The sequence below is a fragment of the Sinohyriopsis cumingii genome, unplaced genomic scaffold (genome assembly GCF_028554795.1).
Source record: "Sinohyriopsis cumingii isolate HCF-2022 unplaced genomic scaffold, ASM2855479v2 utg000127l, whole genome shotgun sequence".
Classification (NCBI taxonomy): domain Eukaryota; kingdom Metazoa; phylum Mollusca; class Bivalvia; order Unionida; family Unionidae; genus Sinohyriopsis; species Sinohyriopsis cumingii.
Genome location: NW_028315871.1, coordinates 1,856,769 through 1,879,303, shown reverse-complemented (window position 1 = coordinate 1,879,303; position 22,535 = coordinate 1,856,769). Strand labels below are relative to the sequence as shown.

The 22,535-nt window shown below is 36.7% G+C and overlaps 1 protein-coding gene across 1 annotated transcript in view; it reads left to right on the top strand.

Moving 5' to 3' along the window:
• Positions 1–22,535, top strand: part of LOC149774840 (uncharacterized) — a 75,331-nt gene that overhangs the window by 41,512 nt on the left and 11,284 nt on the right. Inside the window, exon 2 of the mRNA XM_089944656.1 lies at positions 13,133–13,435. Coding sequence (XP_089800782.1) covers positions 13,133–13,435 — 303 coding nt within the window. The remainder of the gene's footprint in view (positions 1–13,132; positions 13,436–22,535) is intronic.

Here is a 22,535-nt window from a genome sequence, read left to right as displayed (position 1 = left end):
TCGAACGACGTCCACGTGTTTCATGTATTTGGTTTTGTCGTGAATCATCTGGAAGTAGCGGGAAGGTTCTGTCAAATATTCCGTCTTGGGTAAACACGGTCGTTATGCCATTTTACCCCACAAGCAATTTAACATCACTTTGGCAAACGATCGCCTGCCTTCGTTTTTTTCGATGTGGTCTAAAGAGATGCCTTCTTGTGCGTAGTATTTCTCTTTGAATTGTATTTGGTCTTCGGGAGTGTGACACCAGGAAGGATAGCCGCTGGCTTCTTGTTTCAGTTTCAAAAAGGCATCCACGTAGTCGGCGAAAATGCCTTTCTGAGTAGGGTCACCCTTGTGGTACTGTTGTGTCTTGGGAAAGTGGCAAATTTCGTACACTTCTAACAGTTGGTATCCCATGTCCAGAGCTTTGAACAATTCCACGCTGACCCAGGTTCCCGTCAAGGCACGTTCTTCCTGGCTGTGATGGCAAGGTTGGTCCTGGTTGCACGGTTCGGCACAAGTACGGCACAAGGGAAACATCAGTTTGCCTTGACAATGGTGAGGCAAGACGGGATGGTATAGGTTCGTGGGAGGCAAAACTTTACACTTGATCAAGCCTTCGTATTGTCGAATGTTTTTCAGGTCGATGTGTTCCGTGAACAATTGCGGGTGCCCTACAGGAAAGCGACAATATTTGCACACGTAGGGATACAGCGAACACACGTCCAAGTATTTGATTTCTTCTCCTTTCTCTTCGTCGGCTTGGTACAGCAAACAGGTGGCATTGGTCCTTCCTCCGTACAAACTATCCCTCGGGTTGAGCGGGTCCATGAACTGGTAACTTTCCACGAGGCGTTTAAACTCGGGATCGGTTTTCAAACGGTGATCGTACTTGTGTTCCCACATTTCCACCACTTGGTATCCTTGCTGTTCTAACTTTAGGCGTCGCTGACAAGTGGCCTGGTACAAGTCTTCCATGGTTCGTTGCAAAAACTGATTTTTAGTGTCACGGTCAGGGTAACAGATGGGACATCCGTGAAATAAGCAACCGTTAAACTCGCACACGATCTTGGGGTTTTCTAAGTCCCAGCCATCGACCGAATACGTTCCGATGGTCTTTTCGCCTCCTCCGTTGCGGGCATGCTGAATCCATTTGTCTTCCTTGTCGCACAAGTAATGTAACCAACGTAGGGCTTTGACCGAGTATTGACGCTTGACATAGTGGGTCGTTTGAGGACTGATGACAGCCACCGTGTTTTCAGGCATGAATCGTTGGCGGTACACTAAGGAACACGCTTTGGCAATGGTGCAAGCTTCTTTCAAAGGATCGACCCCTCCGTGTTCCATGAACAGTTCTCGAAATTTTCCACAGCAACGTCGTAAAATGTCCACGTCGGAACGACAATACTTTAACATTTCTTCCTGAAAGTCGAAGGAGTCAGAGGCATGAGCCCGGTACCAAGCGTAGAAATCTTCTCGTTGTTCGGTACGCATGTTGTCGGGGTCGTAATAGTGAGCCTCAGGTAAATGGGGTAGAACGGCATGTTGATTGGCTTCCGTATTGAAAAAGTGTGGAAAGTACCCTTTAGCCATTTCTGTCATTCCAAACGTTTTAGGCATTCGACTCAAAGGCATGGCCAAGTAACTCATCGAATCTTTAAACTGTACTTGTCCCACTTGCATGAAAATGATTTTGGCTCCGTTCAAAGTGACTTTAGGACGTTCGGTGCCTTGTTCCGTATAGTATCTGAGAAGAAACTGTCCATCGTATCCGGAGAAATTGTGAGCCATCACCGTGGCATGACGATGACAATCTCCGTAACGTTCGACGTCCTCTTTGCTCCATGTCTTGTCGATGGGGTCTAAGACCCATTGGGCAAAATCGGCTAACGTGTTTGGTCCTCGAAAGATTTTTTCACGTCCTCCAGGAATCTTGCTGCAGTGAGGGCAATGACTGAAGATAGGTTCTTGAATGCACTTCTCGCACGCTCGATGAGCCAGGCAGAAATTAGGAATGTGAATGCTGGTCTCTTGCATGCATTCGAAATCGAAAAAGATGAAATTGCCTTTCTTCTTGTGACCGTCCTCTTCCTCTGGTGGGGGTTGGTATTTTTGCACGTAACATTCGTGTTCCAAGTCCACGATGTGGTGACAAATGTGACATTTTTTCTTTCCTCGACATACGTGTGCCTTGGTACTATTGGTACGTATGCCTTGTCCACACGTAGGGCACAATCTCAGGAGTTGACAAGCACATTTCTTCTGTGAACCTTGTGTTTTCAAATGTTGCTGGTAACAGGTAGGGCTGACAAACGTGCGCAGACAAGTTGAACAAGGCACTGGTTCTTCGCTCAGACAGGGTGGAGAGGCCAAACATCCTGGGCATATCCATCCACAAGACTTGTGTTGCTCTCGATTGTTATAACCATAATCACATTTCTCACAATAATAACTGTATCCCAGGAATCCAGTGATACTGGTAATGGTATCGAAATGTTCATCGTGATAATAGACATGAATGTATTTTCCGTCCTTAAAATATTGGCCTCGAAACAACAGAGTTCCACGCATTTCTTGAGGGTGCACTTTCAAGGTGTAGCGTGGAGCTAGGGCATCTTGCAATTTTTGCATCTCAGGAATGCCACAGGGTGTGTCTTTGGACAGTCCGGCTTGTTGTAACAGGAGTTCTGCTTCATTTCGTTGTTTGGCTCGATCGGATCGTTGAATAGTTTTCCAGGTTCTTTTCCATTCTACCGTATCGTTCTTGTTGGCATAGGTTCGTCCCACCACGATGGCACGGGCTAAACACATCTGGTCTTGAGGGTTGTGAATTCGGACGAGACTTGTTTTGGTGTTGCGAAGGTTGTCCACCAATAACATCTTTTTGCGTCCTGTCCCTTGAGGAAGAGAGACGTGGGCCATTTTCAGTGTGGCTTTACCATCGGTGATGTCAAACTGGTCATTAGATTGTTGTACGTGTTGAATCTTGTCCATGATTTTGGAAAGGGTTAGTTCTGCGGGTCTGCTAAACTCGATCCAAACAGGGGATTTCAAACCGTCGTGATCTATGGATAGTGTCAAGCGATCGTCTTCTTTGGGTTGACATTGTCGCTTGAGTGCGGTGAGCAAAGAATCCCACATCTCGGTGATAAACCCTTCTGCTTTCTCCAACGGTACGTCGGACTTGAAATCTTTAAACTTCACCGTGTAGGTGTAAGCCGTGGTTCTAAATTTTCTAGAGGAGCGCTTTTCCGTCTCTCGAATGGAATAGTACTTTTCAGGGTTGACTAAGTGTGGTGAACTTGGTTTAGAGGGTTCGGATTCTGGTTCGCTCATGTCCTCTTCAAAATCACTGGCATGAATTTGTGCCAAGATTTCAGCTCTGGTACGAGGCGATAGATCACGTTTCTGCCTCTTACTTTCTTCTTCTTTCTTCTCGAATGAATAGGATCGAAACATCTTGAGTGCAAAACGTCAAATGACTCAGGTTCAAACACCATAGACTAATTTATAGTCATGGCAAACCAGCGTATATAAAAAGGGTGTGTCTTGTCCTTTCACTATTCATTTCACTCTCAAACCGAGGAGAACGATGGAAGAGACTAGCCAAATCGAACGTTTCGTCAGAGCTTTGCGAGGGGTCATTAGAAAATTCTCTTCAGACCAGCCGACAGACTACTCTCCTTCCTTTCGAGATAAGAGTCAGGATACTTGCTATATCTGTCAGAAGAAAGGGCATTGGTCTTCAGAGTGTCCAGACCGTCAAAAAAGAAAAAAAACAGGGGCTAAAAAAGACAAAAGTCAAGATACCTGTTATTATTGTAAAGAAAAAGGACATTGGTCTCCAGATTGCCCAAAAATGAAACAAGAGGAGTCAGAAGAAAAGAAGGATTCTTCAGAAGAAGAGAGGGATTCTTCGGAAGAAGAGATGGATTTTTCGAAAGAAGAGAGGGATTCTTCAGAGGAAGAAAGAAGACAATTCTATTTAAAAGAAGCAAAGAAACAGGAGAAGAAAAGAAGAAGGGAAGAAAATGAGGAAAAAACGGTGAAGAAATTCAAAAAACAGAGAGACTAAACAAGGAGAAAGAAGAAGTCAATGAACTTTTAATTAAAGTGTTGTGCTGTGAATTGGATTGTAAAAAATGGATAAAAGAATACATGAATGATATAAGGTAAGTGTCTTTGAGTTTTGATTTTAAAATAAGAAGCTACACTCACGTACTCATACACAGACACGTACTATAAGGGTAAAATGGGTGGGGTTTATTTTTGAGTTATTGGCAAATTGAAATTGTATTTCTTTTCGAGAAATGTGGGTGGCCCTTAAAAGGGCCTTTTTATTTTGGTGTAGGGGTGAGTTTAACCAATCAACTTTAACTGCCTTAAGCCTTTGCCACGGCCAAGGCCTACTTCTGATGATTGGGTTGAAATCACTAAGGGTGGTACGAAAGGCTTAGTCACAGGGTTGGCGTGTTTAGCTCGGGAAGGTCGTATTCTCTTCGGTCGTGATAAAGAAGTCTGATACATTTGTTTCATACTTCTTAACTCCGCTAAAATGTCCAACAGTACCGTAGCCGTTTTATTTTCACCCTCTTGTTTCTTTGCTGCTACTTCTTCTTGCTGTTGTTGCTGTTGTTTTTTTCTTACCTCTTCTTGTTGCTGTTGCTGTTGCTGTAGGAGAAAAGCTTGTTCTGCTTCCTTTTGTCGTTGCATAAATTTCTCCAATTATTCTTTCTGTCTCTGTCTAAAATTCTCCACTTGCGGTAATGAAGAAGGTAACGAAGGTTCCGGAACAAATTCTTGCGAGGTAAGAAAATCCACAAAATCCCAATGTACCTCTTCTGAAAGTAAGTCCGGGTTCCCTTGGGCAGTCTCCCCTGCTGGTGCACCCCAATGGATCGTTTTCTGAGTTTCCGTCATGTTGAATCACTGTCGCATAGATTGACTGCACACAAGCGCTAACGAATCTATATAGACCAACTGACGTCACAGACTGCTCTCTTCGGATTGGATGCGAGCTGACTGAATTTTGTAACGCGTGTTCGGATTGGTGAATGAATTCAATCCGTTTCAATCCTTCCTGTACCTATAAATAAGCGCAGTTCACTGCATTGATTCACCTATTCTCGTCGCTTCAAGATGTGGACCACAGTTGAGTCATCCACCCTTGTGTCTTCCATGATGTTTAGGACGGACATGCTCATGTATGTCAGGTCCAAGTGGACTGTTGTTGATCGGACAGATACTAGTCAATGGATGAGGAGAGTTTACATAGAAAGACAAGGATGTCTCAAGAGGGTACTTGTGTATGGACCGGCAGTTAGAAGGAGTTTAAGAAGAAGAAGAAGAAGATGTGACAGATGCCATCTATGTTAATATTAATATTAACATAAACCCAAAGGCCCTTTTCAGGGCCAGCCATATTTCTCGAAAAGAGATAGCCTTTCCATTGCCTACCCCTTTTTTTAAATTTAAATTTAAATTTAAATTTTAAAAAAAATCCCATATTCAATTCCCCTTGTCCCTAGACAAACCCAAACTCTATTCCCATGTTAATTTCCCCTTGTCGCTAGACAGACCCACACTATAGTTCCATGTTAAATTCCCCTTGTCGCTAGAGTGACCCACGATTTTTCTCCATGTTAATTTCCCTTGTCGCCAGATTGTCCCACGATTTTTCTCCATGTTAATTTTCCATTGTCGCTAGAGTTGCCCAAGGGGTCTTGTAATGCTAATTCCCATTGTCGCTTGGGTGCCCCCATTTACTACTTACATGATTAGTAATGCCAACGATGTTTATTCCATCCAAATATAAATGTATTTTTATGTCATAAAACCTTTTGTAAATATAAAGTAGATATGACCCATAACATTATTATTTCATTTTTTATTAATATTTTTTTCCATAAATATTGTTATTTTACTTTAAATTACATATATAATGTTCAATTGAAATGAAACATTTAAAGTGTCGAGTTAACAACCCTTTACTGGGTGTAATTACAGACTAAGTCAAGTGGATGAACAAGAATAATTATTATTTTTTTATAGAATAAATCATATAAATATATTGAGCACGGAAAATATCTGCTCCAAAATGTTACACAAAATAATTCATTATTTCCTGCAAAGCGTAATACATTGCTTCCTCACTGAGCAAAAAAAAAAAAAAAAAAAAAAAAAAAAAGGGGGATAAGGGGATAATAGCCTACAGTTTACAGTGAAAATAAAGTTACAAAAAAAAATAAATATGGAAATATATATGTTATGGACTTAACATTCGAGACGTTATTGGTATGTCTTCGTTGAGGCCAGTTTATATAAGACGATTATTTTGGACTCATGGACTTGACTATTTCCAAGGACTTTCGTTTGTACATTGTTTACGGGACCGGGTTAAACCCTGAAGTATTCTCTGAGTGGAACCCGCCGCTAAATCTTGGAGATGACGCATCTGCGAATAGTAATTTTCAAGTTCATTTCAGATTATTTCCATACGGAAATTATGCAAAAAACGTTTCTACTGGACAAAATACGAGTATATATACAATGCTGTGTGGCATTTATGCGCACCTAAGGTTTCCGTCTCCAATATTGAAGCAAAACGCTTACCGAATTCGACCGATTGACCCAAAAATAAAATACTGCAATGCTTACCATTTGAAAAGAGGTAATTGTCACCAGAATATTCTGTTCAAAACAATATTAATTTTTGACACACGGGATACCACCCCCGTTTTGTCATGACTTGCGATATGTCGGAATATTATGCGCATAGCTTTGAAAAGATTAATGTTTATCCATCGGGCGTTAGAAATGAATTACATTACTTTCGACTGTTTCTGTCAGCATTTTAGTCGAGTAATTGGTCAGGCTTATAGCCAGTTTTACAAAATTCAACGTAACAAAACCAATAATTGGCAAGAAATATTAAGCAAACTAAACCGATCTTGTAATTTTTTGTGTGTAAAGTTCAACATTTTATAAAAAATAAAATAAGCTATTGTGTGGAAGAGAAAAAAACAATGAATAGAATGTTATGTGTTTACATCAACTTGTTTATGGGGAAGAATTACTAAAGAATTTAGGAACAGACTATACGCTGGGGAATTTCTTGAGAATCCCGTTCTAGCGGCAAGTTGACACGTTGGGTAGCAGAATATATGGTACGTGTGGGGCAACTTCTTGCAAAATTGGAAACTTGGATTAAGATGCATAATTTTTTAAGGTATACATTTCTATCTTTTTTATAATGTATTTATTTGTATGATTCTAAAATATACATAGAACATATGATTATCTGTTTTACAGGTTTAAGGTCATATAGTGGGTCTTCATGTTGACATTTAGAAATCATATTTTCATATGACTTTCGAGTCGAAATGTGAGATATTTTTGTACAGTTTATGAATATCACTTTTCTTAATTAAAGTATGATCGTTCTTTCTTGATACAAAATGGATTTTTGCCCCAAAATAGGATGTGATCTAATGGTTACAGAAATGACGCATTGTTGCTCAGAATTACCCGACGCGCAGAATTGGTCGACATGGTGGTACATTATAAGCAAAGAAATGAAAGAAATTAAGGTATTGTTTTTCGAATACTAATTATTTTAAACGATGCTTGAGAATCCAATGTTATTATTATAAAATATAGGTGATTTTCCCCTGCTGGATATTTAGCGACTATTTAGCATCTGATTTGTTTGGAATTAGGTTCGCTTATTTGCAGTTTACATTCAAATATCTGGGTCATGTGACCAAGGCTTATTGACAGCAGTAATACAAATTTACAAAATTTAAATACAGTTTATTTTTCAAATGACGATTATATTGAAAATTCCATTAATTCAGTTAAAATTTGTTCCAAGCGTCTAAGTGATCGTAATCTTTGCCAAATTAGTAAAAGAATACACACAAAAAGGTTGGATGATGGGGGAAAATTAGAGATGTTGCCTTCAAACGATACTTCTGAACTTAAAGATGTACTTCTGGTGGCGCACTACAGTTTCGTATTTTGCATAAGGTAGGATTTTAAAGAAAAAGAATTTCCCCGGCTTTCCTCACTGGTTATACTGGCCATTTGAAAAAGACCTTGTATATCTTGGGTATAATGCAAAGAACCTGTAATTCCCTTTATTTTGGACCGCTCCGGTGGCCTAGTGGTTAGAGCGTCCGCCTCGGATGCGGGAGGTCGTGGGTTCGATCCCCGGCCGAGTCATACCAAAGACTTACAAAAACGGTACTAACAGCTGCCTCGCTTGACGCTCAGCATTAAGAGGTTAGTGTTAGGACTGGTCGGCCCGGTGTCAGGATAATGTGACTGGGTGGGACTTCATGCTACATTTCTGCGGCATGATGCCCCAGTGCTAGACATCACTATAAACTGCCACATTGCAGACAGCGTAGCGATATGACTGAAAAATTGTTAAAGCTACGTTACAAATCCAAATCACATCACATCACCCTTTATTTTGGTGTATGATTGATGGGTGTACTATGGGTTATGGAGTAGACAGCTTGGCCTTACTTCAGATGTGCATCTTTCAAAAAAGTGCTAGCTCTATTTGGTCATTTTCACTTCATGAACCTGAGGTAAATTGTATAAAAGAGAGTCGATAACATTTTTTACATTTTATATATTTGGTAATTCATTCATTGCACTTTCAAAAGCTGGTATTGTCTAGTCTGGCAAAATCATTTTCTCTATTTTAATAGCTGCTATGTGTATAGTACTAATATTAGTACCCTTACTCGTACCTCGTGGAAAATCAAGTTGAGGCTACGACATCGTAGCTACTATGTGTAGTGTACTTTAGACTAATTCAGGCTGATTTTTTAACACGAGGGAGCAGTCATTTTAGTTAGCAACGTGCTTAAATCATGTAAAATTTCCAAAAGTACAATATCCAAAACAAATATCATCCACATTACATTAATGTAGCTTAAAGCTGTGCCAACATTCTCTCCATTGTGCATGTTTTAAATGCAAACTACTTCTCCTTACATACGTCACTCTCTCTAAGGTACATATTATCAGGTGAGCGCTCCCTCTTAATGTACGTTGGAGCTAGATGGTAAGATAAGATAGTTCCATTGCGTCTAACGATGTCCATTACTCATCAGGCCGTTAATTGTCGTATAAAACACAATACACTAAAATTATGTAATTATTTAAAGTGAGTGCGAGTACGTTTTGACTTGATGATTTGGGTACGTTTTGACCTGTGGTACGTTTCGGTTTGGGTACATTTTGACTTGTTCCTTAAGGGGATCAGTCTTCTTTCAGAAAGAGACGATGATATTCCGAAATTAATCTCACAATGTAATGCTAGGAAATTCTGTCACACTAACTTGATACATGCGGGTTTAATGGCAAAGCAATACTGTTTAAGAAAAAATAAATTAAAATAGTGCAGGCTACACCGAACCTCATTTTAACCATTTAACCGAAGTTTAATGTTGGTATGTCTAATATGGGTTGCATTACCGGTGCCATCAGCTGGCACCTAAAAGGCTAAACCAGCGATATTTTATTTTTTATTTCTTGTATGAGCGCTTATAAATATGTATTTCTTGTCAAATTAAAAAAAAAATAATCTAATTTTTGACACCAAAATCTGGAAAAAGTACCGAGGTACAACCCCAAATTAATGGTATTCACCCAGATTCCACATATTGTTTTACATCATGCACACTTTGTTTAACTAGTTGTCACATTCTGCATCTATCCATAAAGAATGTTCGAACTTCCAAAAACCTTTTTCCTTTTGAAATTTTTGGAATTAAAATTTTTATAGAGTGAACTGTTCTGTACCCAGGTTTGATCAAATCTTCATTAATGTCCACTAAAAGATGTTCTGATATAATAAAAAGTCTAACCTGTAGCTTGTTTGAAAGGGTTTATTTTTGCTCCAAGTATACCTGTGGGTATCCAGTGTTAATTTACTCAAAATCAATGGCAGAGATCAAATTAATGACATAGATCAGATACTTTATCCTTGTCTAGGGATTATTGATTGATAGTTAGATAATTATGTGTGTATAGTAAGGTTCATATCAAGATTAAATTCACCTGCCAAATTATATTTTCATTAAGTACATGACAGATATCTCTCTCTATCTCTTCATAGAAGACTGGTGTATGTTTAGGCCATATATATATATATATATATATATATATATATATATATATATATATATATATATATATAACTGATTTTTTGTTCCTGAATAATAATACGTTAAATAAGTTTATTACCCTGATTATTTCTTTACTGCTGTGTACATTGAATTCAAAATTATTTTTTTGTAAAATGCCAACACCCCTAACATTTGATGTATTTGAAATAAAAAAACCATTAATATCTCCTTGTGGACCTAATATATTTAAGGACTGACCTTGAACACTTGCAATGTAAAACAGTCTTTCAAGAAAGTTCTGAATTTAAAAGCTGGCAGCATGTTATTTTAACCTGACAATGATGAACAAATGTTTGTTATGTAAAAATCCGGTTTAAAATTGACTTAAAGAGTAATCTCGAATCATAAACAAAAGATAAGAACAGTCTAGACATACATGCTAAAAGCAGTAAGGATAAAGCATCAGTATAACTGATGGATAGGAATCGTATATACAAGTATATAAAATGCCCAAGAAAGAGATTCAATTTATGAGTTTTGTAGTGGCTTTTTTGTCGTTTTATAGAACTGATGGTTTTATTATACGTTCTAGTTAGAATTATTCTGCACTGATTTGAATCAAGTCTGTGAAAGAGCAAAAATTACATTAAAAATAGCCCGAATTTGTTAATTTTGCCATACTCCTGTTCTGACAAATGAAGATTTTGAAAAGTACACTAAATCGATGGTTATGTTCCAGAATTTGTCAATCCCCATAAAAGTTTGAAAGTAATCTGACTGGCTAAAACTTCAAATATTTTATAAGCATATTTGTTTTCTAAAACAATGCATTGACCCAAAGTACATTGATTGGAACTCAAACCCTGTAGTAATACTCATTTTGAGCGTTATTATAACTCCAAGCCCTGTTGTAATACTCATTTTGAGCATTATTATAACTCCAAGCCCTGTAGTAATGCTCATTTTGAGTGTTATTATAACTGCGACCAGATAGACACTGAATGCTTAAACTGATTCATGCTAATGTAAGCATTCCAGGATTCTGCTTTTTTTAACACATGAATCCTGTTTTCTTCTTTTTTTTAATGCAAGTTCATCACTATGCTAAAAATGAATATGTTCTGTGAAACCCGAGAAGTTGGTTATATCGACTTGAAGTTTTCACCAAAAGCAATTTCACAATGTCATGTTGGTAATGAATGAAAATGGTGCCATTCGGATATCAAAGATCACAGCAGCCATATTGTTTCTATTCCATAATGGATGGTTGTAACATTATTAAGGTTTTTTTAACTGTGAGACATGATGTCTGATAGGCCCAAAATGCCAAAGGTTCCCCCTGAACATTGTGTTCACTAAGGTGCAATGGATAGTTGTATCAACATTTAAAAAAAAAAATAAAATACTTCCCGCAGTAAGAGAAATAACTAAAATGTGGCTTGTATGTCACTTATATCATTATTTAAAAATGACTTATAAGTGACTAGTATGTGACCCATAGATGAAGGATTAGGATTTTATATGCAAATTAGACATTTCACTTTGAAATGAAGAATACTTACTACATGCACTCTTGTTCATGAAATAAGAGTGTATTCTTGCTTAGTTAAGAAAAACTCCCCCTCCCCCCACTTGACAAGAACGTTTTTTCTCATATTATCAATACAAATATCAGTTTGGTAGAATAGATATGTATTTGACCTGACCTTACAAAAAATCTCATACATTTCCATTAAAATGAGAGGTTTGAAATGATTCATACACTATAATTTCTGTTTTGAATCACCACATTTAGAAAAGCTTGCTCAGTAACATTTTTTTTGCTGAAATAAACTATAAGGTAACAGCCATAAACAATTTATTTCCCATGTATTGAATGCAATTTTTCTTTCGAATATGAATTTTGTGGAGAATGGGTAATCATCCACTAGACCTCTACAACTGAATTTGAAAGAACATTTAGACTTGCTGGTGGTTTTAAAGAATCTTATGTCTATTCTCCTTCAGTGGGTAAATGAAAGACCATCTCAAATTTGACTGTCAGCATGTGAACACTAGAATATTTGTGTATGATGCCAGTTTAGAAATGTTATTTCCCACACATACAAAGTGTAATATTTTAGATTTAGACAAGCATGACTTGATTATATTGTCACATTTTTTAGACTTATTCCGTGATTTTGTAAGTATTATGTAATGTTCAGGGTCAAGGACATTAGAAGGAATTTTGTATTGTACTTACAGGTATCGTGTGAACATGCTAATAAAAAAATTTGTTTACTAAATTCAGTATGTAAGAGTTTCTCAAGAATATCAGAGTTGGTTTCAGTAGTCAATGGGCATAAAGGATAAAAGGACAGAAGATGTGGGTTTTTTCTTTCTTGAAATTCTTTTCAGCCATTAGAGCATCAGTCCCTTCAAGAGGTTCTTGATCCAGTATTTAGTGTGAATTGTATGAATTCTGTAGGTAGCATCGTTATTGTTGCATTTATGATAGTAATGTAGCACTATTGTTCTAATTTTCTACCTTTCACATATGCCAAGAATACTGATGAACAAAGTGGGTTTACATCCTTCAGACAGTGAAGATGGAAGATGTCTTGAATACTGGATTCTTTTATTTAAGTAATCACTATCAGTGGTACTCAAGAAATTATTGGTAATAAATATCCGTCAGAAAAGAATTTTTAAAAATTATATAATTACTTTGTAAATATTATTTCTTCCATGGCTGTTGATGTGATAGAGATCCCATACAAATTCCATGAAAGGTCACTTGTTAGGCACTGAAAATACGATATTAGCTTCGGAAGTAATAACATAGCTTGATAATGTATATTTCAATGTTCAAAAATGTGCATTGTCTGACAATCCTATCAAAGTAAGTTTTAATGATAAGCCGCACCTCCCATCAGACACACAATTAATATTTAATCTCTGATCACCATTTCACTTTTTATTATTGTAGCATTTATTTCTGATTAGTCCATTCCTTTTTTCTTCAGGTGATCTTGCAGTAGGAGTCATCCAAGGAGAAGTTTTCATGAGCTGGAGAGTAAGCACTACAGATATTTCATCAATTAGAGCCATTTTCAGTCCAGATGATTCTACTGTAATTTTTTTCCCCAGAAATGATGTCATTGTCATTTTAAGTTCCTTGTTTAGCAACAGAGTTAGAGATGTTAGCAATGTTTCCCTTGGCATAGTATCATTCCATTTACTCAGTCTCACAGTGGCTGATGCAGGAAAATATTATTACAGATCAGTTGTTGGCAGTGATGCAGGAGGACAATTTCTTGTTATAGCAGGTAAGATCTTATTAATGTTTTCATTTTATGGTTTATATAGTGATGTCAGTTATAATATAATTTATTTGTTTTGAGAAACAGCTGATACAAAATAAAATGAACAGATTTTACTACTATTATGGCATTCTTCAAGCTCAAGCACTGCTGGCCATTTTTCTTTCAGGGGTTCAAAATCTGTTTGGAGAGACTGCCAACTTAGGGAACAATGCAAGGCTGCTTAAGGCTTACAAAATTTGTATCGCTCAGATATTATTTAGACTATGGTTTCTTTTTACAGAATAAACTTGACTTAGATGGCTGTGTCTTTATAGATGGCTGTGTTCTTATAAATGCATCTTGAGATACAAGTGCTCCACAGTGAGCCACACAATGAGTTTATATGAGGAAGGAATGTCTTCACGCAAATGTACCCCCACGTTAGTATGTCTTTCAGTCATAACTCTCTTGCTCCATTAGACGAGAGTCCGGTAACATTTTCCACTGGAATATGTCTGTCTGCCAATATTTCATTCACAGTTTGTTTGATATTTGTTTCAGTATTTACATCGAATACTGTAGACTTTCTAATAATGAAAAGTTTTAGCTTTCATTTTGATCACATGAATATAATCAGTTTCTATGGTTGCATTCACAGTATCGTCAGAGATTTTAGCTACATAGTGACTTTGCAGTATTACCTTGTCACTCTTTCTCTGGTAACTTTGGCAAGCCGAGTTCCTTTCCCATACTCCAGGGTTCTTAATTTCTTTGTTGTAGTTCTTGATTTTGAAACATATGCCGTAGATGGCAAACGAGCCTTTGACAAGTAATTCTTTGAAATTGTAACACTGTATGTTCATCAGGAGCACTTGTCCCTGGAACTGGGGTGGATTAACAATTATGAATTTCTTTTCAATTACCGTATCGACTGCTCCGTTGGCCTAGTGGTTAGAGCGTTCACCTTGGATGCGGTAGGTCGTGGGTTCGATCCCCAGCCAAGTCATACCATAGACTTACAAAAATGGTACTAACAGCTGCCTCGCTTGGCGCTCAGCATTAAGAGGTTAGTGTTAGGACTCGTCGGCCTGGTGTCAGGATAATGTGACTGGGTGGGACATCATGCCTCATGTCTGCGGCATGATGCCCCAGTGCTAGATATAACTATAAACTGTCACACTGCAGACATCATAGCGATATGACTGAACATTTTTTAAAGCTCTGTTAAAAATCCAAATCACACACACACAAATAAATTACCGTATCAATTGCTGCCTCATGAATAAGAGGTTCCTCATAACAAATGGGATGAAGCAGAATGTGATTGTTTGGATTAAGATCAATAGAAAGAGGAGTGCTCTAATTTGTATTGTTTCGTATTGAATCAGATATCAGATCCATGCAACCTATCCATGAGAAATACGCTGACTCTCCTTCTGGTGCTCTTTTCTTGCCAACAAAACCCTGATTGAAGTTGGCAGGTATATAAGACTAAAACTGCTGTGAAAAGAATAAGTATACTTCTTTCAGGCTTTGTTGTTGAGATACTTGCACATAATTGTAGCATGCAGAACACGTTTTACATTTTCTTGGTACACGAATACCGACATCCTCATCTTTTTTTGGTACAGAGGCAAATCTTAAGTAGAACCCGGCATATACTGTTGCAACAGAACCTCTGTATTTGTGTTCATCATTTAGCTTATGATCATTGCTTTAGTTAATAAAGTACAAGAAAGATAATGTGTATCACAATACCAGGACTTATAAATTTTGAATTCCCTCCCCCCATTCATTGTACTTCTACACATTACGGACAATTAACACTTTGTGATCCTATTTAGCTTAATTGTTTATACAAACAGTCCATAGGTGGCTGAGTAGTTTAAAGTACCCACCTTTGCTGAATACTCTTATCTCACCTATGCTGAGTAGTTTAAAGTACCCACCTTTACTGAATACTCTCATCTCACCTCTGCTGAGTAGTTTAAAGTACCAACCTTTACTGAATACTCTCATCTCACCTCTGCTGAGTAGTTTAAAGTACCCACCTTTACTGAATACTCTCATCTCACCTCTGCTGAGTAGTTTAAAGTACCCACCTTTACTGAATACTCTCATCTCACCTATGCTGAGTAGTTTAAAGTACCCACCTTTACTGAATACTCTCATCTCACCTCTGCTGAATAGTTTAAAGTACCAACCTTTACTGAATACTCTCATCTCACCTCTGCTGAATAGTTTAAAGTACCAACCTTTACTGAATACTCTCATCTCACCTCTGCTGAGTAGTTTAAAGTACCCACCTTTACTGAATACTCTCATCTCACCTCTGCTGAGTAGTTTAAAGTACCCACCTTTACTGAATACTCTCATCTCACCTGTGCTGAGTAGTTTAAAGTACCCACCTTTACTGAATACTCTCATCTCACCTATGCTGAGTAGTTTAAAGTACCCTCCTTTACTGAATACTCTCATCTCACCTATGCTGAGTAGTTTAAAGTACCCACCTTTACTGAATACTCTCATCTCACCTTTGCTGAGTAGTTTAAAGTACCCACCTTTACTGAATGCTCTCATCTCACCTCTGTCCACGTTGATTTTTCTATGGCTCAGTCATTGTGGGTGGGTGAGAAAGTTTACCAGTATTTTCCTATGGGTCAGTGGTTCTTACTGGGGTTTCCTGGGTTCTTCCTCTGCCAGTTGTACTGGCCACCATGTATAACATATCAAGTGCTGAAAATGGCTTTGAACCCAAAATAACAACACTATTACCGACTCTTTTTAATGTCAGTGTTTTCCAGAGATTAATTTAAATATTCAAATATCCTGTGAATGAAAATTAAATGCATAAGGCTTTGGTAAATTCCTTGTACTGACTGTTAGAACCAATGATACCCATGACAAAAACCAGAGAGATAGAACACTTTAACTTTTTAATTGAACCTGTAAAATAAAGAAACATTGAAATAATAACCTGAAAATTTTATCATTGGTTGCAATTACTGCATTAGAAATTTTTCAAACATTCTTCTATCTCTGGATTAAAACTTGTTAATAATATTTCTTAGTTTTTTTTACTGATGAGACACTTAGATGCTGGCAATGTAGGTTTTAGACTATTACATTATTTAAGTGGCTTCTGTGTTCTGGTGATACAGAACTGTGATAATTTTTCTTGCAAATCATAAGCATGTTCAGTGATCATGCTAGGCTTTGCCAGTGTTGCAAGTTGAGATTATTGTCCTTCTTGGTGACAAATGACAACAGTTTCGGCTGTTTAAACTTAGATTTGGAATGGACAAATTCAAAGACACCATGAAAGAAAGTCACAAACTTGGATATAAAATGCATTGGAATCTATCTATTGTAACTTACATAAACTGATACCTGTTCCGACCCGTACTTAGTTCTAAAATTATTTGATTTTTGGCTGCAGTAACAAACAGGCATTTGTTTGGTCCTCCAAGGTTGACCTTTCCCATCGACTGACACTTTAATAACAGTCAGGAATAAAAAAACACCTTTTATCAAGAGAAGTCAGCATCAAACTTGAATAAAAGCAATGTAATCTGATTGATTGTTGCATTTTCCAAAACAATTGGAACATGTTTATTGTTACTGTTTCCTTTTTTTGCAGGAAAAAAAGTTTATGCTTAAGATAACTATTAATGGTGACATAAAACATGAATTAAATTTCCAATTTTTTGAAACCATAGATAGCCGGCCATCAGTTAAATTGGATTTGGGGCATCTCGCCAAAGATATCACGTGCATACAGATAATCAAAAGAATTGTTTGATATATTATCGGAATTTAAAGATTTGTTTAAATTATTTGTTTAAATTCCTTATTTTTTTTGTCCAGCGGTGATATTTTGCTAGGATATCCTTCACGAAATGAAATATGAATTGAAGTGGTTCACCACAAGATACAAGTTAATGTGTTTGTAAGTTTTCATAAGATATCCTTGTGCTCGAAATCGGTCATATTATAACTGATTTCACTCCCCTCTATATGAATATTCCAGTGGCTGCCATTACAGAAGGTCATACTATAAATTACTATGAAGTCATCATTAGGTTGAAACAATAGTTTTGCAGTTGCCACAAAAAAATGCATGGATGACAGCTGCTTTGTTTGAAAAATGGTTTCAAAATGAATTCGTACCAGCAGTTTGATCCCACCTCAGAAATCTGACGATGGAGCCGAAGGCGTTGTTATTATTGGACAACTGCCCCACACACCCACCTGCAGACAGACTGGTTAGTAAGGATGGGAAAATAAAAGCTAGCTTCCTCCCAAAGAATACAACTTCCAGAATTCATCTTCTGGACCAAGGCGTAATATAAGTTCTGAAAATGAATTATCAAAGAGAACTTGTGAAAAAGATTGTTTGCGATGAAACCTAAACAGTTTAAATCTGAAAGAAGTAATGTACCTCGGCGGCATATCTTGGGATGCCATTATGCCATGCTGCATTGAGAACTGCTGGGAGAAAAGACTTGGGGCAGCATTTACTATTACAAAGGAAACCAGGCAGCATCAGTTGATGGATTTTTGAGAATGATGTGTTCAAGGCTGAGAGGCCGTTTGGGGAGCTGATGCAATCACATGAAAATATTGATGAATGCCTCAATTTTGATAATGACTGCCCAGTTGCAGACCACATTTCGGATGCGGAAATTATTCAAAATATTAAGTTCAATAACACCAATTGTGATGCTGACGATTGTGATGCTTCTGATCATGACAGCGAGGACACCTCACCTGAGGAAAATCCACCACTAGCAACAGAAGAAGTCAAAGGTTTAGAGTGTGCTTTGAGATGGATGGAGATGCAAGATATCGACTATGTTCGAATTCTTCAGCTGAGAAATATAATTGACTTTGCCAAGAGCAAACATGACAGTAGCGGAAAGCAGCTGAAAGTCACAGAGTTTTTCAAACAATAATAATGTACTACAATTCACAGATGAGAAATTTAGTGGTATGAAATTTATATAGACACCGTTAATTAACCTTCGGACGTACTGTTTCATCATTCATTATGTACTTTTCATTATTTTTTTCCATTGAATTCAGTCACATAATGATCTGTGACAAAATTATTAAATATTTTACATCTGTGTGTGGATATTTTCAATGGAAATACTTGTATTGTGGATTCAATGTATGTGATGAGATTTGCTGGTGAGTACATGGTGTTGATACTCTATTCATGCTATAGATTAGACATGTATATATAAACTATACACCTGTATGTACCAATGCATGGTTCTCTGAATAATGTAATATATTTTCTATATATGCAATTTCTGTTATCACTGCAGATGTTTTTCTCATTTAATATACATTGATTTAAAATGGTAATTGTGCCAATGAAGCATGCATTTTCGCACCCGCTTTTATTACCCGCCTCTCCCCTCTGATAAATCCACAAATGTGTTGGTACTGTACATGCTTGCTTATAACACGGTTCAGTTCATAACACGGTCAGGTTCTATGGCTCCCAACTACCGTGTTAATAGCAGGGTCACACTGTAATTGGTAATAAGATGTTTGCAAAGCATTCATGCTGTACAAACCAAAGGGTCTGAACTAAAGTGAGGTAAATGGAGCGTGACCATTAAATGGCCCAAAACAAGGAATAAGACTGACTGACAGCCAACAGAAAGTATGTTTGAAAGTATTTTTGCTTTCTTGTGATTGATGAGAATTACATATAAACATGAGATAACTATATATATCTGTAATCTACATACAGGAATTTAAAACTATTATGTCAACATATATAAAGGGGCACCATCTACCTTTCAAAGATGGAAAGACCATCACGTGTATTGGTATGTATCGTATTGCAGGCTGTGTATCGTGAAATGTATCATACATACATACATGCAAATATACATACATACATACATACATGCATGCATGCATACATGCATGCATGCATGCATACATACATACATACATGCATACATACATGCATACATACATACATACATGCATGCATACATACAAACAACATACATACATACATACATAACTTTCTTTTCCTGATGAATGGTGTTCGGTCTAGTTTCACCCTTGGTTGTTAGTTTTGATATCCATTCACAAGGTTTGATGCAAGAGAAGGTTAGAAGAGGGGTGGTGTGTCAGCATTAATTAAACTGGCTACTAAGAGTAGTCAAACAATATTTGTTAAAACCACTAAGACTGATGTTTAATTCTCAAGTAAACATACCTTATATAAAAAACTTAGACATTATTTCACAATGTTAGAGAAGTCCTCTTTATCCCATTTGGGACATAAGGCTGCAATTGTTTTCCACTAACTAGGTCGGTCTTGTGTACAGTGGCTTGTTCCTTACCGCAGGAAAGTCCCATATCTTCAGTTCAATTGTCACTGTCCTTCAGCAGGTTATCTTTGGCCATACACACGCTTACCAACTGGTGTCCATATGAGGGCTACCTTAGGTATCCCATCTTGAGGCATCCTTATTATGTGCCCAAGCTATTTGATCCTGTGCATCTTGATCTCCAGGGAAATCTTGTTACATCCCGTCTTTTCATATAGGTTCACATTGGAGATCGTGTTTGGCCAAAAGATGTTGCAAATTTTGTGGAGGCAGCTATTGTGAAATTAATTTATTTTGCTCATGCCTGTTTTCATTACTCTCCAACATTCGGAGCCATACACCATAATCGATTGTTGTAAAGTCTGATCATTATCTTGAGAATATTGAGTTGATTTCCATATAGGTCGGAGTCAGCTGAAAGCATCTCTGGCTTTGTTTAACCTGGTCTTGATATCATTTTTGGCAGCACTGTTGCAGCTACATAGGCTGCCCAGGTAGATGAAGTCAAGGGCATTATTTTTGTTGTATTGACATGGGTTTTCTTTTGTATTGATATGCAGGCCAGAATCAGAAAAAGTGCTGAATAATCATTTCCAGTGTTATGTATATTTAATTTAATTATATCTGATTTAATATATATTTATTATTTTAATTTAATTGTTTGTTTGTCAGTTTAGCTTTTAAATTTTTTATTACATGCTATTGTAAAGTAAATGTATTCACTGGAGATGATATTTTTCCAGAAAATCAGTTGACCTGAATCATTCTTTGGTAAACAACCAAATTTTGACCTAGATCCTGACCTTGACAAAAAATTAGCAGCAGCCACGTAAATAAGTTCTATTTTTATTTTAAAACGATTGGTTGTTGTTAAAGTCATGATGGGACTAAGTGGTTTAAGATGTAAACAATTTTTAAAAATGTTATTTCTTAGAGTAAATGAATGGTTTTCGTCAGGGTTATGTTAGGCGTACGTGATATAGACACGATCACATGACCCCCCCTTTTGATTTTGCAACTTGTGGATTTTCGAAACTGCATTTTAGAATACAATAAAACCTGTATTTTAGAGAAATATTCTCAGTTGGGCTTTTTTCTTTACACTGGAAAGTGTCTTGTGTCGTTTAGAGTTATTTCAAATTATTTGGATTCAAAAGGATTAATTCTTTTTTTTCTGGAAAATACATGTGCTCATATAAAATTCTTAAAACAAAGACAGCTGTTATAAGAAGAATTCGGATTTCCAAAACCAGAGTGACATTTCTTGTTTTGACAAAAGCTGAAGACTTCAGCATACTACAGGTGACAGCATACGTCATTGTCTTCCATCTTGGATTCTTTGTCGGGACTCGAACTTGAAGCCATTAGAACATTTTATTATTAGGATGTCTAAAATTTTATTTGTGGATTATTCTTGAATTAATTTTGGATTTTATTTTTAAAACCGCAAGATCATATTTTTAAAATTATTTTTACAGTATTTTTCCAGGGAAATCAATTATTATATTTTTCAGAGCTTGTTGTTTTCACTCTTTCTTGTGTTACTGCTTATTTGAGCCTAAACACATGACATAAGACCAGAATTTTCTACTTGTCAGCAAGATCAAATCCTTTAGCAGCTAACCAATAAAAAATTAGGTCACATGGTTTTTGAAAGGAAAATCCCTTGACCTGAACTAAAATTATCAACTTTGGCAGCAAGATTTCTTGTACGTTCTTATGTTCTCCTTGGTCAAAAATCCACAATAACATGTTTACTCACATGAGATGGCCTAAAGAACAAACCCACTATCTTAAAGTTATGTAATGTGCTTAAAGAGAACCCTTGCAATCAGTAATCATACAAATTAACACACACACACACACACACACACACACACATATATATATATATATATATATATATATATATATATATATATATATATATATATATAGTCCTCTCATAAAGAAAATATATTGTTACATCAAAGCTTTCTTTTACATATTAGTACAAAATACAGATAATTAAAATTGCATATGAATATGTCTTGGGAATGATACAACATGTATAAATACTAATTCATCTTTTGGAGGATGTGATAAAAGCGATGTTTTGGCAATCTCACACTACTATCCTCTTTTTACCATTGCTCATTTGCCCACCAAAGTGAAGACATTATCTTGCTGAGTCCATTTATTGTCACTCAGAAAGTGCATATTGCATCCTACATTTATTGTCACTCAAAAGGTGGCCCAGGCATATTGCATCCTACAGTACTTTCTTACTCTTATTGAAAGTGAGTATCCTTGTACATGTTATGACTCTATGGTCACAAACTTAAGTAACAGAAAAGAAGCAAATCCAACAAGTTTTGTAAAACTCAACAATCAGTTTAATTATTAAAGTGATACATGAAAAATGTGAGAGAAGCATACAGTATAATGAATGAATCAAAATTTGTCCTTATAAAAGTCTTTGAAAGTCCTAAATGAATGAAAAGTCCCATATAATTTCAATACCGGAAATGTACTAGTCCTCCAAGAACAGTGACATTGTCAAGATGGCATTGTCCAGAACTCTTTTGAATAATAAGCAACAGTTCCAGAATAATATTATTGTCCAAATTAAATTAAATGCAAAACACAACTATTTTGATAGTTGGAATAGTGTACAAGCGTGGATAAGTTTTTACAACAAAATATGAAAATGCACTATGAGATTTAGGAAAACATGAGTCATCAAACCCCAGAAAAAACTAAATTTCTTTACTCCTGGACAG